The following is a 20,498-nucleotide window of genomic DNA, read 5'->3' as shown; positions in this document are numbered from 1 at the left end:
ATTTACACAAGCACTAACGATACTCTCTGGCGTGTACCCCACATTCCACCAGTCGCTCTAATTCGTGAACGCACTTTAGTGCTATTTACATTCGGCCAAGCGTTGGTCTCAAGTATGGGCTGCATCTGTTCGAAACGTAAGAGGATGAACATAGTAGCTTGTAAAGATGTTGCATGCCTTCTCTGCAAACCAATTGGTTACCTGCAAACAACCAGATATCTAGATATATAGTTTGACTAGAAGCGTGGTTTGTTTGTTGATCTGTAGCCAGACTGACATTGGCGCAAACTCCTCTCGACGTCTCTCTTCCTGGAGTCCAACGTCTCCTGTGTGAGCTCCAAGGAAACATCCTACAAGATCACTCCAGAAGCGACGCCCGACACTTGTTCATCCAGTTCGGAAGTAGCGCGGAGCTTTCACGCGAACTCGTCAGAGTGTTGTCGGAGAACGTCACTTCAGCGCATCAAGAGCTGCACAGGAACGTTGAACAGTTGTTCACAAGCCTCCTGTTGTCTGCATCCGGGTACAGAAAATTGAGACTTGACGACAAAATGCCGGTAATTTGACTCACATGTTTACCGATGGAAAAGACTAAATTTCGTTGTCTTGTTGTAGTGTCAGGAAGCTTTTCGGGTTGGAATGCAAGATTTAACGACGCCTATTGTTGTAAACCCTGACTTCGATCCTGTTCCGAACCCATGCGCCGACCCAGCTGTTGACACATGGCACACTCCGTTTCCAACCGGAATTCCAGACGCTCTCTTGATTTTGGCCTTGAGCGGTGACGACGCCAACGAAAAACTGACCAAAGAGCAGAAGCAGAAGCAACAGATAATTTCCGAACACGGAGGCACCGTGACTGGTCAGTAAAACAGTACGCAGACATTTGATTCTGTCTCGTTTATCAACTTCCAGAAGCCTGTAGATACTTATATATACACACATAGATACTTGTTGATATCATGTACAATCAATTACCGGTACTAGTCTTTAAGTTTAAAAAATAATTAATTAATAGGAGTGTATGAAGCGTACCGTGTGAAGAACGAAAACGGACAAGACACCGAGCAATTCGGATTTGCAGACGGTATCAGCAACCCCATTTTCCTGCAGAGCGATTATACCAAAGCCAAAGACAAAACGACGAACGGATCATTCCTACCCGGAGCAGATCCTTTGGCAAAACTTGAACTGGTTAGCACACTAATTGTATGTCACACACACACACACACACACACACACACACACACACACACACACACACACACACACACACACACACACACACACACACACACACACACACACAATGCATGATGACGACAATCGACAATTAGTCACGACGTAGTCTAGATTCTTGAAAAAGACAAGATTGGAGGTCCCTGTTCGTATGGATCCTACTTGGTATATCGACGGCTGGAACAAAACGTTGAGCTTTTCCAACAATATGGAAAAATGATTCAAGAAGAACTGAAAAAGGCAGGACAAGATATCTCACAAGATGAAGCGGAAGCAAGGATGGTATACAGAATTCCATGCCCCTTTCTCATACTACAGCTAATCTAATCAGATCTCATCATGTATACACATGGTTGCTTCTCTAGATAGGACGTCGTAAGAACGGCGTTCCTCTGATAGAAAACCTTTCAGGTGTGAAACCAGAGTTCAGGAAGACGGCAGTGAATTTTAACTATGCGGATGACGGAGACGGTAAACAATGTCCATGGGCAGCCCACGTCAGAAAAGTAGACCCACGAGGTGAACACACATACACATGAATAATCATTAGATGGTTACTCTTTCATACCTATCTTACGTATGTCTGCAAGCTAAGCTAAGCTTCCAACACAATGTTAACTTGACAGATGTTACTGTTACGTTAGTGTATCACAACCATCCATTTACAGATTATTAATTAAACACAAATTTATTATAATAGTGACCAACAACCAAACACAATGAAGGAACCGAATGCTGACAGTTGAAGGCAGCTAATGAACGACTTTACGACGCTAACAGTTTTCTTAGGTTGCAACTCTGTAGTCTCGCGGGGGGGGGGGTAGAGAAGTTGTAGTCATGCACGGAAACAAAGGAGATACAAAATATGGGACAGCAACACAAAGCGTATTACAGTTGACACAACCACTTTATATAACTAGATCCTCTCTAATATTTTGCCAGTCAATCCTACTTTTAGTTGACATCAACCCCAGCAAGATTATCATTTGTTGCCTGGACAGACGCGTCCACAGGTCCCGGGCCTCCCTAGTCAGCCAGCCCTTCAGCCTTCCTTGACAAAATGCTTACAATACACTCAGATAAGCTCGAAAGGTTACCCAGTCTCACTGATATAAATTTTTTTCAAACAGATGCACGCATGCATGCATGTCTGTCTTATAGGGAGTTCGGTGACTGGTCCGAACGACTTCCGTTCGAAGATTGTTCGTCGCGGCATGCTGTACGGCAAAGAGCCGCAATCGAGAGGACTTCTCTTTCTGTGCTACCAATCGCAAATCAACATCGGCTTTCTAGTACAGCAGAATCGTTGGGCAAACAGTGAAGTGTTTGGAGAAAAGCCACCCCCAAAAGTGGGTCTGGATATGGTTGTTGGACAGGTATGTATACGTATCTACGCACTAACATTGTATTGGTATGACTTGCATTGGTATGTATTGGTATTGGTGCTAGAATGCAGTGACGGCTTTCTACATGAGGTCAGAGATTGGCACCGCGGGGGCATGGTCCCATGCATGCACTTTTCTGACGACCAAAAATGTCACAGTTTCTGGCTTGATGTTGATCAACAAGTACTCTGCTGTGATGACCGTTGTGCTACAAAACTAGCTGGCAACCCACGTGCTCGTTTCAAGAGCCATAAAGACACTAACTTGCATGAATGTTCGCGTTCATGCATTCTTAGTGACATCTCAGTGTTAGCTACTGTTAGATTATTGACACTGAGATGCATGATACTGGAATCTCAAACAATCACGTGCACTTGCTAGCCAGATTGTGCCCTTCCACATACATTCTGGATTCGCACCTCAAACTTTGTCAAGATGTTTTTGTTACGTTTTTCCTTTGTTTTCTCTGTTGCTGTAGTATCTGGAGGAGAGCCCGCCAACAGTGAAACAGATAATGTACGGTGATAGAGAAAAACCTCCAGTCAGGCTGCTCATCAAAAACTGCGTGACAATGAGAGGAGGAGAGTACTTCTTTGCACCGGCAGTTTCAACGCTCCAAAAAATGAAATGACTGTGTGACAGAAACTGACTGACTGAATGTTGGCGCCACGCCGCACTAGTATGTAGATCAGAGTCGCGCATGCGTGCAAACAAGCCATCAACTAATAGAAATTTACGTTGCCACCTACACTAAACATTACTCATTTTGCTACAAAAACGGAAAGCCAAAAGTCTTAGAAAGGAAACAAAGTCGGAAAAGGTGAATATTGCGGCTCACGTGATTCTTCGCAAATTGACGCACGTTACCAACGCAGTCTGGTTACTGACTCTACATTAACTAATAAACGTGTATTGAGCATTGTTTCACCGTGACTATCCAAATTGGTGTTTTCATACATGCCCTAAGATACACATGGCAACTAAATCGCAAAATGTGTCAACACATGCTAATGATCGCTCTCTAGCTAGACGAGCCAGTAAAAGATTGAAAAGAAAAATTGTTGCTTTGGCTCTAGATACACTCACGCGGACAGTTAGCAAACGCCAATTCATCAAAAGTGCACCTAATGCAGAGGCGGAGGTAGGTTGGGAGGCCCAACCTCAACATTCGTATACGGTAATCCCCATCAGCCATTTCGGAAGTTCTAGTACTAACGTTTGCGCAAGTGCGCATAGCTAAGCCATGACGTCCGTGCGCAAGTGTATAGCTTTTGCACTAGCGTCTATTGGAGCTCCTCGTTTTTCTCCACTTGTTGCTCGCTTTCACGATGACTAATTTTATCTCTAGTGACCGTAGTCCGCTGATTCGTAGTCTCGCGTAGCCAGACCCTAACATAGCGTCAACATTCCAGCGGGGAAACGGTATGGTGAGGTTCCTTTGATGTTGCCATGTTGCCGCATCACCGAATTCTGGTGAACTAAAGACCCTATAAAAGAAACAAGATAATATTCGTGCAATGTGGGTGGTGCTGGATGTTTATAGGATGTAATCATAATCATCTACGCTATCGAACTCTAGGCAAGCCACGAAAGAACGTGTCATGGCCTTACCGTTGAACTGCCATCGCGAGGTGAGTTTCTTTGCCGCGAAATGCCGTCGAAATGGCGTGTGCGCGCGCCGTTTGCAGTCACTGATTTTCACTTTGCGATGCCGTGGTGGTGACGAGAACGTACGTGTTCGGCTAGTAAGTAGGTTAGTCCACGGAAAAGCTAGACGCTATAGGCTGTGTGGCGAAGCGATCATCTCCTATATTCTCAGGAAATTTACGTAGTTGTCAAGAGTACACCGAAAACACGTCCAACACAACAACTGACATCGACTGTGCACTGCATGATATCGCCTCGCTACATGAAACATGCAGAGCACTAGTACGTCGCCACACAGCTTTGTGTCTAGCTTCTCACTGGACTAGCCTATTTACTAATTACTAGCTAGCCGAACACGTACGTGCCGGTCACCGCATGCATTGGCATCGCAAAGTGAAAATCAATGACTGCAAAGGCTGCGCGTACACACCATTCGACATTTCGCAACAAAAACTCACCTCGCTATGGCTGTTCAACGGTACAGGCCATGAAACGTTATTCGTGGCTTGCCTAGAGTCGATAGCATCGATAATTACAGTCCGTCAGCCAACACCCCGTAGCGCCCTTTTTATGGTCAAGCGAGGCGTGTACGCGCCCCCGCAATTGTGACACGTGGTCGAAGATACGCTCCTGCAAGATATTGGTAAATATATATTAGAAGCGTAATCTCACAAGATCCCGGACTCAAAACAATATACCTTGACGTACGGGCTATCGAATGATTGTTCTAGGTCGCTCTGCTGGTTTGTATTGCCACCGTTCTTTGCGAACGAAATTTCGTGCAGGAGCTGCCATACAGAACTGACTAGTCTCATATCTTTTCAATAGCTACACAACGAAAGGAATGTTCACGCTACGATTTCCACGTGCTCTTGGAGCCCAGCGTTCTCAAGACGTTTTTGCCCCCAAATTCTTAAAGCTTGAGTTACTGTATTATCAAACGAGATGGCTGAAAGCGGCTTCCATTTCAATAATCCGTCTACGTCGAGGTACTCTACTTTCTGTACAAAGTCTTACAAGTACTAGCCTTACCGTTTGCCGTTACAACGTAGTGATTAGCGAATCTTGCTGAACTTAGCACTGATCATAGTAATTTCATGTAATAACTAATTAGCCAAACTTTCCTGGTTCAACTTCAAAGACCTAGTAAGCATAATCTATTTTATACTGTTAGCTTCACCAAGTGGACTTCAGCAAGAGGTGTAATTACTATGTAGTCATTAATCTCATAAGATGATTTTCAATAAATTGCCTAAGAAGCATCAGGATTTGAATGATGTAATGTTGTTGATAACTTAAATTAGATGCATAGATTTGTAAAATCGAAATATACATGAATCGCCAACATAGTGATTGAGTGATGACTTGTTGAAAGATGAGGTGATGAGTTAGGTACAAAGCTACATGAACACAAATGGGACACACGATCAAATACTGAAAATAGAGGGGCATTCTCATCTTCCTGGACTGTATCAGTTTGGCTTTGAACATCTATCTGTGAATCAATTCATCGTTGATCATTGATTTTTCATTTTTGAGTACCCCAACTGTGCTCTAGCTCCAACTCAATTCTAATTCTTTGTTCATCCAGTTTTTCTTGAAAGCGAAATTCATCGTCTAAGTCACTCAAATGCTCTGATTGGAGATTAGTACACAGAAGACAGCCATGCCCACAAACAGACCTTCCTTCTAATTAGCACACCGACAGCATTTGCTTCTACACACAGTCTTGCATCCACAGCCTCGAGTCAACAGAACCGCTGCTTCTTGTATTGTTCCCCTGTGTTCAGGTGCTCGAGCGAAGAACTGCGGTTGACAATAACGACTACGAGCATACCAGAGGGCCTTCATGCCAGACGCGGACGTGCCACTTTGAGGCTCGCAAACAGCGTTCGGTGTGTAGTCTCATACAATTTCAGTACTAAATCTAACAATCAGAAGCATCTTCTACAGGAAAAACGCACTTTCCACGATAATTATAGCTCAAGACAGCAGTGCCTCCCAAAACTAACGTGCCATGGCCACCTCGTACGCACTATTCGCGTAATTACGTCGGTTTGCGTCAATTTTTCAACTTCTTGCCTGTACAACCTTCATGGTAAAAGAATTGCTTCCCTGCTCGCACAGCAGTATACCCAGAACTATCACAGTAGCAAAGTTAGAGTGCACGATCCACACCTCAGGCGCGACATTACATGCCCGAATACGCAAACTAAAAGTGACCGCACCCACGCTCCTACAAGGATTGGCTGGCGGACTGATTACATCCTGTAGACACCCAGCATGCAACCACTGGTATGAGAAGCGCTAATATTATCTTGCCTCTTTATAACATTTGTAGGGTCTTTCACCGGAATTTGATGATCCGGCAACATGGCAACATCAAAGGAACCTCACCAGGCCTTTTCTCTCGCGCGGCATGAGGGCGGAGTAAGGGTCTGGCTACGCGAGACTAGCTGATTGGGGGTATGATCCTCGTGGTTCCTGCAAAATATTCACGCGGTAAACGATGACGTCGTTAGTACCACGCCCGGAGAAAGGATCTACACTGGTAAAAGTATGAGCTCCGTGTTTACGAAACGTAAGAGGATATCTAGACTTCTATAGTTGTAGCATCTTCTTTGCAAACCAACTGGGTTGCCTCAAACAAAACAGTAGTTTGTGTAGTGAGAGTGTGTTTGTTATTCTAGCCAGACAGAAATTGCCTCAAACTCCTCTCGACGTCTCTCTTCCTGACGTGCAACGTCTCCTGTGTGAGCTCCAAGGAAACATCCTTCAAGACCACGACAGGAGCGACGCCCGACACTTGTTCATCCAGTTCGGAAGCGACGCGGAGCGTTCACGCCATCTCGTCAGAGTGTTGTCGGAGAACGTCACTTCTGCGCATCAAGAGCTGAATAAGAACGTTGAAACCTTGTTCACAAGCTTTCTTTTGTCTGCATCCGGGTACAGGAAGTTGAGACTGGAAGACAAAATGCCGGTAATTTGACTCACATGTTTACTGATGAAAAAGACTAAATTTCGTTGTCTTGTTGTAGTGTCAGGAAGCTTTTCGGGTTGGAATGCAAGATTTAACGACGCCTATTGTTGTAAACCCTGACTTCGATCCTGTTCCAAACCCATGCGCCGACCCAGCTGTTGACACATGGCACACTCCGTTTCCAACCGGAATGCCGGACGCTCTCTTAATTTTGGCCTTGAGCGGTGACGACGCCAACGAAAAACTGACCAAAGAGCAGAAGCACAAGCAACAGATAATTTCCAAACACGGAGGCACCGTGACTGGTCAGTAATGTAACGTACAGTGCAGACATTTGATTCTGTCTCGTTTACCAACTTCCATGCAGAAGCCATGCATACATTAATTAAATAAACGTGTAGATACCTAGCTGTAGATTGACATCCTGCAGAATTAATTGCAGGTATACTCGTTTTATTAGGAGTGTATGAAGCGTACCGTGTGAAGAACGAAAACGGACAAGACACCGAGCAATTCGGATTTGCAGACGGTATCAGCAACCTCATTTTCCTGCAGAGTGATTATACCGAAGCCAAAGATAAAACGACGACTGGATCATTCCTACCCGGAGCAGATCCTTTGGCAAAACTTGAACTGGTTAGCACACTAATTGCATGTCACACACACACACACACACACACACACACACACACACACACACACACACACACACACACACACACACACACACACACACACACACACACACACACACTACATTGCATGATGACGACAATCGACAATTGGTCACGGCTAGCGGTTTCCTGTCTTTGTATAGATTCTTGAAAAAGACAAGATTGGAGGTCCCTGTTCTTATGGATCCTACTTGGTGTATCGACGGCTGGAACAAAACGTTGACCTTTTCAAACAATATGGAAAAATGATTCAAGAAGAGCTGAAAAAGGCAGGACAAGATATCTCACAAGATGAAGCGGAAGCAAGGATGGTATACAAAATTCGATGCCCCTTTCTCATACTACAGCTAATCTAATCAGATCTCATCATGTACACACATGGTTGCTTCTCTAGATAGGACGTCATAAGAGCGGCGTTCCTCTGATAGAAAACCTTTCAGGTGTGAAACCAGAGTTCAGGAAGGCGGCAGTGAATTTTAACTATGCAGATGACAAAGACGGCAAACAATGTCCATGGGCAGCCCACGTCAGAAAAGTAGACCCACGAGGTGAACACACATACACATGCATAATCATTAGATGGTTACTCTTTCATACCTATCTTACGTATGTCTGCAAGCTAAGCTAAGCTTCCAACACAAAGCTAGCTTGAGAGATGTTACTGTATCACAACCATCCATGTGCAGATTAGTACATTAAACACAAATTTATTATAATAGTGACCAACAACCGAACACAATGAAGGAACCAAATGCTGACAGTTGCAGGCAGCTACTGAGCGACTTCACGACACTAGCAGTTTTCTTAGGTTGCAAGTTTATAGTATCGCGGGTGGGATAGAGAAGTTGAATCACGAAAACAGAGAAGATACACAAATAAGGGACAGCAACACAAAGCGTTTAGAGTTGACACAACCACTTTATATAACTCAATCCTCTCTAATATTTTACCAGTCAATCCTACTTTTAGTTGACATCAACCCCAGCAAGATAATCATTTGTTGCCTGGACAGACGCACCCACAGTTCTCGGGCCTCCATAGCCAGCCCTTCGCCTTCCTTCACAGAATACTTATAACACACTGAGCTAAGCTCGAAAGGCTAACCAATGTCACTGATATAAATTGTTTCTCAAACAGATGCACGCGTGCATGCATGTGATTGTCTGTCTTATAGGGAGTTCGGTGACTGGTCCGAACGACTTCCGTTCGAAGATTGTTCGTCGCGGCATGCTGTACGGCAAAGACCCGCAATCTAGAGGACTTCTCTTTCTGTGCTATCAATCGCAAATCAACATCGGCTTTCTAGTACAGCAGAATCGTTGGGCAAACCGTGAAGTGTTTGGCGAAAAGCCACCCCCAAAAGTGGGTCTGGATATGGTTGTTGGACAGGTATGTATACGTATCTACGCAATATAGCTACACATTGTATTGGTATGACTTGCATTGGTATATATTTGTATTGGTGCTAGAGTGCAGTGGCGGCTTTCTACACGAGGTCAGAGAGGGGCACAGCGGGGGCATGATCCCATGCATGCACTTTTCTGACGACCAAAAATGTCACAGTTTCTGGCTTGATGTCGATCAACAAGTACTCTGCTGTGATGACCGTTGTGCTACAAAACTAGCTGACAACCCACTTGCTCGTTTCAAGAGCCATAAAGACACTAACTTGCATGCATGTTCGCGTTCATGCATTTTTAGTGACATCTCAGTGTTAGCTACAGTTAGATTATTGACACTGAGATGCATGATACTGGAATCTCAAACAATCACGTACATTTGCTAGCCAGATTGTGCCCTTTCCACATACATCCTGGATTCGCACCTCAAACTTTGTCAAGACGTTTTTGTTACGTTTTTACTTTGTTTTCTGTGTTGCTGTAGTATCTGAAGGAGAGCCCGCCAACAGTGAAACAGATAATGTACGGTGATAAGGAGAAACCTCCAGTCAGGCTGCTCATCAAAAACTGCGTGACAATGAGAGGAGGAGAGTACTTCTTTGCACCGGCAGTTTCAACGCTCCAAAAAATGAAATGACTGTGTGACAGAAACTGACTGACTGAATGTTGGCGCCACGCGCACTTTTAGTATGTAGATTAGAGTCGCGCATGCGTGGAAACAAGCCATCAACTAATAGAAATTTACGCTGCCACCTACACTAAAAGTTACTCATTTTACTGCGAAAACGAAAAGCCCAAAACTTGGAAAAGTAAAAGTCGGAAAAGGTGAATTGCGGCACACGTGATTCTTCGCAAATTAACGCACGTTGCCAACGCAGTCTGGTTACTGACTCTAGATTAATTACTAGATAAACATGTATTGAGCATTGTATCACTTTGACTATCCAAATTGGTGTTTTCATACATGCCCTAAGATACACGTGGCAACTATATCGCAAAAATGTGTCAACACGTTCTAATGATCGCTCTAGAGACGCGCCAGTAAAAGTTCGGAAGGAAAAATTGTTGTTTTGGCTCTAATAGATACATTTACGCGGTTAACAAACGCCAATGCATCAAGAGTGCAGCCAACTAAGAGGCGTAGGAATGGCATCCAGGTTTGGAGGCCCAACCTCAATGCGCGGGCGGTATACGTATACACACACAATATGGTATGGCAATCCCCATCAGCCATTTTGGAAATTCTAGTAATAGCGTTTGCGCAAGTGTAACTTTGTCTACCCAGGACGTCCGCGCACAAGTGTAGCTTTTGCACCAGCGTCTATTGCAGCTTCTCGTTTTCTTCCACTTGTATATAGCTCGTTTTCACACGATGACCAATTTTATCTCTAGTGACGTCGGCCGCTGATTGGGGCCATGATCCTCGTGGTTCCTGCAAAATATTCACGCGGTAAACGATGACGTCGTTAGTACCACGCCCGGAGAAAGGATCTACACTGGTAAAAGTATGAGCTTCGTGTTTACGAAACGTAAGAGGATATCTAGACTTCTAGAGTTGTTGCACCTTCTCTGCAAACCAACTGGGTTGCCTCAAACAAAACAGTAGTTTGTGTAGGAGGAGTGTGTTTGTTATTCTAGCCAGACAGAAATTGCCTCAAACTCCTCTCGATGTCTCTCTTCCTGACGTGCAACGTCTCCTGTGTGAGCTCCAAGGAAACATCCTTCAAGACCACGACAGGAGCGACGCCCGACACTTGTTCATCCAGTTCGGAAGCGACGCGGAGCGTTCACGCCATCTCGTCAGAGTGTTGTCGGAGAACGTCACTTCTGCGCATCAAGAGCTGAATAAGAACGTTGAAACCTTGTTCACAAGCTTTCTTTTGTCTGCATCCGGGTACAGGAAGTTGAGACTGGAAGACAAAATGCCGGTAATTTGACTCACATGTTTACTGATGAAAAAGACTAAGTTTCGTTGTCTTGTTGTAGTGTCAGGAAGCTTTTCGGGTTGGAATGCAAGACTTAACGACGCCTATTGTTGTAAACCCTGCTCTGGATCCTGTTCCGAACCCATGCGCCGACCCAGCTGTTGACACATGGCACACTCCGTTTCCAACCGGAATTCCGGATGCTCTCTTGATTTTGGCCTTGAGCGGTGACCACGTCAAAGAACAACTGACCAAAGAGCAGGAGCAGAAGCAACAGATAATTTCCAAACACGGAGGCACCGTGACTGGTCAGTAATGTAACGTTCAGTGCAGACATTTGATTCTGTCTCGTTTACCAACTTCCATGCAGAAGCCATGCAACATTTAAATAAACATGTAGATACCTAGCTGTAGATTGACATCCTGCAGAATCAATTACAGGGACTCGTCTTATCTAGGAGTGTATGAAGCGTACCGTGTGAAGAACGAAAACGGACAAGACACCGAGCAATTCGGATTTGCAGACGGTTTAGCAATCCTTTATTCCTTCTGAGCGATTATACAAAAGCTAAAGACGAAACGACAGCCGGATCATTCCTACCCGGAGCAGATCCTTTGGTACAACTTGACCTGGTTAGCGCATTAACAGACACACACACACACACACACACACACACACACACACACACACACACACACACACACACACACACACACACACACACACACACACACACACACACGAGACACAATTGACGGTGACGACAATGTTCAGATATCGTTTCCTGTCTTTGCATAGATTCTTGAAGAAGACAAGATTGGAGGTCGCTGTTCGTATGGATCCTACTTGGTGTATCGACGGCTCGAACAAAACGTTGACCTTTTCAAACAATATGGAAAAATGATTCAAGAAGAGCTGAAAAAGGCAGGACAAGATATCTCACAAGATGATGCGGAAGCAAGGATGGTATACAAAATTCGATGCCCCTTTCTCATGCTACAGCTAATTTAATCAGATCTTATCATATATACACATGGTTGCTTCTCTAGATAGGACGTCATAAGAACGGCGTTCCTCTTATAGAAAACCTTTCAGGTGTGAAACCAGAGTTCAGGAAGGCGGCAGTGAATTTTAACTATGCAGACGATAAAGACGGTAAACAATGTCCATGGGCTGCCCACATCAGAAAAGTAAACCCACGAGGTAAACACATGCACATGCATTAGAGGTTACTCTTTCATATATGTTACGTAGGTCCGCAATCTAAGCTTCCAACACAAATTGAGTCTTGACAAATGGTACTGTATCACCACACAACCATGCATTTGTAGACTAAGTTAATTAAAACAAATCTATTTTATATTAATATTGACAGACAGCCAAAGTACGATAGAGGAACCAAATGCTGACAGTTGCATGCATGCAGCTCTAGACTGAACGACTTCATGACGCTAACAGCTTTCTTAACCCTACTTATAGTTGACATCAACATCAAACCGAGCAAGATGACAATCATTTGTTGCCTGGACAAGCGTGGATCTATGAGGTGGCTTACCGGGTTTGGCCCCCACACCCACCCAGCCTGCCAGCGCTGCATAAGCCCTTCAGCCCTCCTTGACAAAATGTTTAGGGTACGCTCAGCCTATAGCTCGAAAGGCCTATAAGTGTCACTGATAATTACATCTGCGAGGCTGTTTATAATCATGTGCAAGGCAATTAATCTCGCAACAAAACGAGTTTCAATGTTAAAAACATTTACTTAGATCACTCTTCTCACATGTCAGAAATAAGAGTGGGTAACTAGGCTATAGAAGGTCTATGGCCCCCCTACTGCAAAATTTTGAATGCGTGCCTGCTGCTAAGTTTAATTAATGTGTTTCAAGGTAAACCATACACACTATGCGATATATTCACAGGACTATACTGTATACAGGCGCTTTAATTCAGTCCGTCTATTTCTTTCTCAAAGAGGTGCACACATATATGCATGTGTGACTTGTAGGGAGTTCGACGACTGGTCCGAACGATGTCCGTTCGAAGATTGTTCGTCGCGCCATGCTGTACGGCGAAGAGCCAGAACCGAGAGGACTTCTCTTTCTGTGCTACCAAGCGCGCAAATCAATATCGGCTTTCTAGCACAGCAGAATCGCGGAGCAAACCGTGAAGTATTCGGAGAAAAGCCACCACCTAAAGTGGGTCTGGATATGGTAATTGGACAGGTATGTGTACTTTTCAATAAAACTTTGTATTCTCACGTGCTGCCTTACTAAATCGTGGGCAAAATATTTAAGTTAACACAAATTTCTACGTATACGTCTAGACTTCGGGCATCATACAATTCGGTTATCGGACGGATACAACACAAACTCCCACGGTGTGTCTAGACACGGGCAAAAGAAAGTAGCCGTATTTCTTAATGACCCGGATATAGTTGAAACAATGTTGCTACTACCAACATCGCTGTTAGTAAACGGCATGCTCTGCGTGTAGACATTCTGACAGGAGCGGCGGTTTACGGGCACACAGGAAACAAACATTCAAATGGATGCGCCCATGCAGCACTTTCTTACTAGATTGCTAGCACTGAGATGCATGCTAAATAATAAAAAATCTCAAACAATCAAGGACATTGCTAACCAGATTGTGCTCCTTTTCATACATATCCACGGATCTGCACCTGCGTTAGTTGTGTCCTGTGCGTAAAATTTAGTTACAAGCGCAAAGCAAACTTTGTCTAATCGGTTTCGTTAGGTTTTTTACTTTGTTTTCTCTGTTTCTTTAGTATCCGGAGGAGAACCCGCCAACAGTGAAACAGATAATGTACGGTGCTAGGGAGAAACCTCCAGTCAAGCTGCTCATCAAAGACTGCGTGACGATGAGAGGAGGAGAGTACTTCTTTGCACCGGCAGTTTCAGCGCTCCGAGAAATGATCTGACTGTATGACAGAAACTGACTGACTGAATGTGTTGCGCCACGCCGCGCTAGTATGATATTAAGTCGCGCATGCGTGCAAACTAGTTATCAACTAACAGAAATTTACGCTTCCATCTACACTAAAATCACTAATTTTACTAAGAAAACGAAAATTAACTAAAAGCAAACGAAGTTAGAAACGGTAAGTATCGCCACACACGTGATTCTTCGCAAATTAACGCACTCTGGTCACTGACTCTAGAGTAGTGAACTTGTATTGAGCATAGTAACACCGTGACTATCCAGTCTTCATACATGCCCTAAGATACACATCGCACCTGAATCGTAAAGACGTGCTAATGTAGAAAACGGGACTTTGCCAAAAGAACGTGACATAGCGAATAGGGTACGTACTCACGCTGTCGCGTTTTTGGTGTGGGTCAATCAGGAAGGAGTTAAACTTGTGCCTTTGATCGTATGCATGACAACCACAGCTACAAAATAGACGAATCGCTAAGACAACCACTGACGTTCATAAAAGCGTTTTAACGATGATTTACAGACTATTTTAAATTAATTAAGGTTTTTAATTAACCCAAAAACTAGCATATACTGCCTTACAATGTACGGGGACTATTTTCTGCTTGGTTAACCCGTCTGATAAACTCCGCGTCATGATACACATCGGTAACTTATTTTTAACAAGGTGGTTAGGGCAGCATTTAGTGACGTCAGTGCATGGGTGTGGTCTAAAACGAGCTCCGCCGAAGGTTGGCAATCCGGGAATGACGAGGGCGGAGCGAGACTGGGTCGAGTCTAGAGTATAAAGAAGCACACATGAGTCGTCTGCTTGCCATCTTTGTTCTCAGCTGTCTTCCTATCTTGATAGCATCAGATCTACCACCGACTCCACTCAATCTTTCTAATCCCAACGTTCTTCACCTTCTAGATGACCTACAAGGCAACATCCTGAGAGATCACGGTAGACACTTCGCTTGCCACATATTCATCACATTCGGATCCAGCTCCTTCTCGTCGAGGTTGCTAATTGCGAGGTTGGCTCAACGCTTACCTAGCACCTTGGATGAGCTACACAACAATGAAAAGGATCTGTTTCAAAGCCTTCTCCTGTCCGCATCTGCATACAAAAATTTGGGTCTCGATGAGAGCAAAACACCAGTAATTAGACTGTTGATACATACACCTTGTGCTCTGAATATATTCACAGGCTGAAACCTACGTAGAGCAGTACCTGAATTGAGACGAAAGATATTCCTCTTTTGTAGAGTCAGCATGTGTCCGCCTGGGGATGCAAAACCTCACTGCACCCGTAAAGATCGGAAACAGCTCGACGCCTATTAGTAATCCCTGTTTGGATTCTCCTGTCAAAGACTGGGACGATCCGTTTCCAAAGGCTCCTCTAGATGCTCTCGTCATTGTAGGAGTGGGAGGCGATAATGCAAAACATGAGCTTGATTTTGTTTAGAAAGACATTAGAGGGATGGTGGTATTAGCCGAAGGCAACGTTATCGGTATCCTATGTATGTGTGTGATATCTCACTTTATATGTGTTGATCGGACATCTCCGCTACGTCAAGGTGTCTACAATGCTTACATTGTCAAGAATAAGGATGGTACGAATTAGGAGCAGTTTGGTTTGTCTGATGGGATTAGCAATCCTCTCTTCTATAAGAAGAATTACATGGACGCTCTTGACCAAACAACAATAGGCACTTTCGTATCAGGTGCAAGTCCTCTAGCGAAACTTGACTTGGTAAGTACCTGACGGCTCTATACAGCACACTACCTTATTAGCCCGATCTTTGCCGCGGCAAATGTTTATAGTCCTTCCGGCTTGCGTAGCCAGCTCCTCACCTTCATCGCCATCGGAAGAAAAAGGGGAGGGGCTGCCTACGTGAGGCTACTGTACCGGTACCGCAGAGCCGTCGCCTCTGGGTTATCAGTTATTTGGAGGAGACTTCAAGCTCGAATAGCCTGTTCCTCGTATATATATATATATATATATATATATACACATGTGCAGCCAAATCACGTAGCTATTTCGACATTCCTGTTGGATGTCGTCCCTTTGAGACGCTGCTGCCGTTGTACGTACGTATACGTGGCGCAGCTATTCGAAGCGCATATACAGGCAAATTAGCGAAGGTAACCGCATTTCATAAAGACCCGGATATACTAAAAAAGCTTGACGCGTTACTGGTACTAAACGATGCGCTCTGTGTGGGCATTTCAGATTTGGTGAAGATCCAATGCGCCGTTCTAGAGAAATTCGAGTTCAAGTGGAAGCGGGTTGGATGCAGGTTGGATCGTCAAAAATTGCGTCATACTGTAGTACCAAAAATAAAAAGCAACAGCACCTTCACTGTCTACAACGCACACACACACACACACACACACACACACACACACACACACACACACACACACACACACACACACACACACACACACACACACACAACACACAGACACAGACACAGACACACAGACACAGACACAGACACAGACACAGACACAGACACAGACACAGACACAGACACAGACACAGACACAGACACACACACACACACACACACACACACACACACACACACACACACACACACACACACACACACACACACACACACACACGTACACGTACACTGTTTTCATTCTATAGGTACTTGAGAAAGACGAGTTTAGTGACCCCAAATTTTCGTACGGTTCCTATATGGCGTACCGCCGACTGGAACAAGACGTTGACCTCTTTCGATTCTACGGTAAAATCATCCAAAAACGCTTACGACTTAGAGGAATAAATGTGAGTCAAGAAGAAGCGGAAGCAAGAATGGTAAACACAACAACAAAAGTCTAAAACCACGTCAAATGCCTTAAATCGAGGTGTTGTGTCTATTGTTAGCTGGGACGTAGAAAAAACGGCGAACCACTCGTACACAATCTGTCCGGAATAAAACCCGACGACAGAGACAAGGCTATCAATTTCAACTACAACGATGACAGGGACGGTGCTCAATGCCCATTGGCTAGTCACATCAGAAAAGTAAACCCAAGAGGTACATGCAGCACATGCAATACACAACACACACACACACACACACACACACACACACACACACACACACACACACACACACAGACACAGACACAGACACAGACACAGACACAGACACACACACACACACACACACACACACACACACACACACACACACACACACACACACACATACACACACACACACGCACGTACACGCACACGCACACGCACACAGACACGCACACAGACAGACACACAGACACACAGACACACACACACACACACACACACACACACACACACACACAGACAGACACAGACACAGACACAGACACAGACACAGACACACAGACACACACACACACACACACACACACACACACACACACACACACACAGACACAGACACAGACACAGACACAGACACAGACACACACACACACACACACACACACACACACACACACACACACACACACACACACACACACACATACACACACACACACGCACGTACACGCACACGCACACGCACACAGACACGCACACAGACAGACACACAGACACACAGACACACACACACACACACACACACACACACACACACACACACACACACAGACAGACACAGACACAGACACAGACACAGACACACAGACACACACACACACACACACACACACACACACACACACACACACACACACATACACACACACACACACACACACACACACACACACACACACACACACACACACACACACGCACGTACACGCACACGCACACGCACACAGAGACGCACACAGACAGACACACAGACACACAGACACACAGACACACACACACACACACACACACACACACACACACACACACACACACACACACACGCACACGCACACGCACGTACACGCTATGTGATAGTTACATACATACATTAACATGTGCTTGACACACCATTAAACGTTGTATTATTCTTGACAGGTAGTTCTGTTGCTGGACCTAATGATTATAAGAAGAATATAGTTCGTCGTACCATACTGTACGGTAATAAGCTGAAACGAGAACCTGTCGGTCTTCTGTTTCTGTGTTACCAGTCAGCACTTGACCAGGGATTTCTCGTGCAGCAGTTTGGGTCAAACAGTGAAACATTTGGAGAGTCACCTCCTCCTAGAGTTGGACTGGATATGGTGATAGGACAAGTAAGGAGAATTAATGTGTGTGTGTGTGTGTGTGTGTGTGTGTGTGTGTGTGTGTGTGTGTGTGTGTGTGTGTGTGTCTGTGTGTGTGTGTGTGTGTAATGTGGTGCGATAGCTCAGTTGGTTAGAGAGTCATCTTATGGAGTGTTCACATCCGGGACCTTAGAGGATTGCAAGTTCAAGTCACAGTGATGGCGAGCTATGACATAATTTCTTTAAGCAAGAAACTAACACACATTTGCTTCTCTCGATTCAGGAGTATAAATGAGTACCTGATCATTGACTGGGGTCCTAAGTGGCCATCGGCTGTGACGTGACATCAGCCACTGGGGTCCTGGTGAGACTTCGGGTGCTCACATCACAGTTGCTCACACCGCATTTGGCTTCACAAGTCGGTGCTCCTGCGAGGAGTTTGCTAGCGTAGGCCCAGAGTTCCCTGAGTAGCCCACAGAGCCCAGCTTAACAGCTGGGGGCGTAGCCTCTGAGAGGCAGCTCCTGACATTTACGATTCTTTAGGTGTGTGTCGCAGACATTAATTAATTTCCTGTATGTTGTCTTGTTGTTTGTTTTTAATATTTATCCAAAAATTCACCGAAAGTAGAGCAAACTGTATGGGAAAATCCCACCGTAAAACTTGCAAGTCAAAGACTGCGTGACCATGCGAGGAGGGAAGTATTTCTTTGCTCCATCCATCTCAACGCTGAAAAACATTTGCATATCTAAGAACGCCAAGAGTCAAAGCATGCTGCAGATATTCTAGTCTTTTATTTCTGTGTTGCTGTATGTTGTCACGTGCATCTAGATATGGCGTGCCATTTGTGTCAAAATTAGACAATGAGATGAGGCGATGAGACAATGAGATGAGACGATGAGACGATGAGATGAGGCGATGAGATGAGGCGATGAGACAATGAGATGAGACGATGAGACAATGAGATGAGGCGATGAGACAATGAGATGAGACAATAAGATCATGCGATGAGACAATGAGACGAGGCGATGAGACAATGAGATGAGGCGATAAGACTGTAATATGAGACTGTAATATGAGACTGTAATATGAGATTGTAATATGAGATTGCAATATGAGACTGCATGCATCGATATGAGGTACATCATGCAGCTACTGTATGGGAAACTGGAGATTCATAATTATATTTTATCTGCTGCAGAGAATCTAGTTTTTGAAGGTTGTTACTCGTGTTCTTATCAAGGCTGCATTTTTGAGCTCCACAAAACCAATTGAAGTGCCTATTCTCCCACGTACGTTTCTAAATCTAGACAACGCATGCAGTGTCTAAAGTCTTTGGTAGAGTTACAACATGTCGTTTAGATCTTGTATGCGCTAAACACTCGCTGCAACTCACTCTATTTCTACAATTGATTGGGTTGTCGATACCTAAGCATGTCTAAAATTTTTAGATATAGGGACTTCGTATGATTGCCTCTCGGGAAATCCCCTTACACGTGTAGAACACTTAGTAGACTGACTTTACCACAGTCCTCATCCATATTAATTAAAACTTACATACTCTCTGACACAACATCACGGATTTGCGTATATAGTCAGCGTGCACACATGCACTTACGTCGTCTTTTTCGTACGTGCGTATAGATGGTGGTTTTTCATAATGCCCTCTATCACCTCTAGTAATTTTGGGTTTGCAGTTAATTAATCATTATCAAGTCTTTGAAAAGTGTCATTTTTTCTTTATTAGAGAGTCTTTATTCGACACTTGTTGTCAGCAACTAACAGATGAAGAAAGAAAGAAGACAAGAGAAACTTAATTACAGAGTGACTCCTGGCTTTCTCCTTGTAAATCATTAATTACAGACTAAGTCTCTTTCTAGCCACATGCAGTATCCAACAGGGCGGGGTTTGTCTATTATATTTTTACTATACGCTTGCATTAATAAATATTAAATTAAAAATTAGTTGCTTGCAATTTTAATATTCTATAGGTTAGAAAAATTTGACTGATCGGTACAATTTAAAGTTATTTGTAGACTCAAACAGCACACTCAATCTTTGATCAGTTTTCCTTTTCAATGCAATGAAATATGAGCGTGG

The 20,498-nt window shown here is 44.3% G+C and overlaps 6 protein-coding genes across 7 annotated transcripts; all 6 read left to right on the top strand.

Moving 5' to 3' along the window:
- Nucleotides 1-551: 551 nt before the first annotated feature.
- On the top strand, nucleotides 552-1,778 carry LOC134188581 (multifunctional dye peroxidase DyP2-like). The gene is made up of 5 exons (XM_062656747.1): nucleotides 552-557; nucleotides 616-862; nucleotides 1,019-1,194; nucleotides 1,354-1,521; nucleotides 1,605-1,778. The coding sequence occupies exons 1-5, from the start codon at nucleotides 552-554 to the stop codon at nucleotides 1,776-1,778; spliced, it is 771 nt and encodes a 256-aa protein (XP_062512731.1).
- A 636-nt stretch (nucleotides 1,779-2,414) lies between these two features.
- LOC134189312 (uncharacterized) lies at nucleotides 2,415-3,420 on the top strand. Its single transcript, XM_062657543.1, has 2 exons — nucleotides 2,415-2,615; nucleotides 3,103-3,420. Exons 1-2 carry the CDS (start codon nucleotides 2,454-2,456, stop codon nucleotides 3,253-3,255), a joined length of 315 nt encoding a protein of 104 aa, XP_062513527.1. The 5' UTR covers nucleotides 2,415-2,453; the 3' UTR covers nucleotides 3,256-3,420.
- Nucleotides 3,421-6,784: 3,364 nt separating this feature from the next.
- Nucleotides 6,785-10,145, top strand: LOC134188996 (multifunctional dye peroxidase DyP2-like). Of its 2 annotated transcripts, none has more exons than XM_062657220.1 (8): nucleotides 6,785-6,852; nucleotides 6,962-7,251; nucleotides 7,310-7,556; nucleotides 7,712-7,887; nucleotides 8,069-8,236; nucleotides 8,320-8,473; nucleotides 9,100-9,314; nucleotides 9,810-10,145. In XM_062657220.1, the coding sequence occupies exons 1-8, from the start codon at nucleotides 6,831-6,833 to the stop codon at nucleotides 9,960-9,962; spliced, it is 1,425 nt and encodes a 474-aa protein (XP_062513204.1). In that variant the 5' UTR covers nucleotides 6,785-6,830; the 3' UTR covers nucleotides 9,963-10,145. The 2 variants fall into 2 exon arrangements, with proteins under 2 accessions (XP_062513204.1, XP_062513203.1); XM_062657219.1 differs by having other exon boundaries at nucleotides 7,694-7,887.
- A 638-nt stretch (nucleotides 10,146-10,783) lies between these two features.
- LOC134188580 (multifunctional dye peroxidase DyP2-like) lies at nucleotides 10,784-12,262 on the top strand. The gene is made up of 6 exons (XM_062656746.1): nucleotides 10,784-10,854; nucleotides 10,964-11,253; nucleotides 11,312-11,558; nucleotides 11,709-11,777; nucleotides 11,819-11,883; nucleotides 12,050-12,262. The coding sequence occupies exons 1-6, from the start codon at nucleotides 10,833-10,835 to the stop codon at nucleotides 12,260-12,262; spliced, it is 906 nt and encodes a 301-aa protein (XP_062512730.1). The 5' UTR covers nucleotides 10,784-10,832.
- Nucleotides 12,101-14,304, top strand: LOC134188998 (uncharacterized). Its single transcript, XM_062657221.1, has 4 exons — nucleotides 12,101-12,217; nucleotides 12,301-12,454; nucleotides 13,254-13,470; nucleotides 14,034-14,304. Exons 2-4 carry the CDS (start codon nucleotides 12,414-12,416, stop codon nucleotides 14,184-14,186), a joined length of 411 nt encoding a protein of 136 aa, XP_062513205.1. The 5' UTR covers nucleotides 12,101-12,217; nucleotides 12,301-12,413; the 3' UTR covers nucleotides 14,187-14,304.
- A 2,594-nt stretch (nucleotides 14,305-16,898) lies between these two features.
- On the top strand, nucleotides 16,899-20,187 carry LOC134188578 (multifunctional dye peroxidase DyP2-like). Its single transcript, XM_062656745.1, has 4 exons — nucleotides 16,899-17,018; nucleotides 17,088-17,241; nucleotides 18,213-18,430; nucleotides 20,146-20,187. Exons 1-4 carry the CDS (start codon nucleotides 16,899-16,901, stop codon nucleotides 20,185-20,187), a joined length of 534 nt encoding a protein of 177 aa, XP_062512729.1.
- Nucleotides 20,188-20,498: the final 311 nt, after the last annotated feature.

This window comes from Corticium candelabrum, chromosome 13, assembly GCF_963422355.1.
Source record: "Corticium candelabrum chromosome 13, ooCorCand1.1, whole genome shotgun sequence".
NCBI classification, from domain to species: domain Eukaryota; kingdom Metazoa; phylum Porifera; class Homoscleromorpha; order Homosclerophorida; family Plakinidae; genus Corticium; species Corticium candelabrum.
This window is presented reverse-complemented; position numbering and strand designations above follow the sequence as displayed.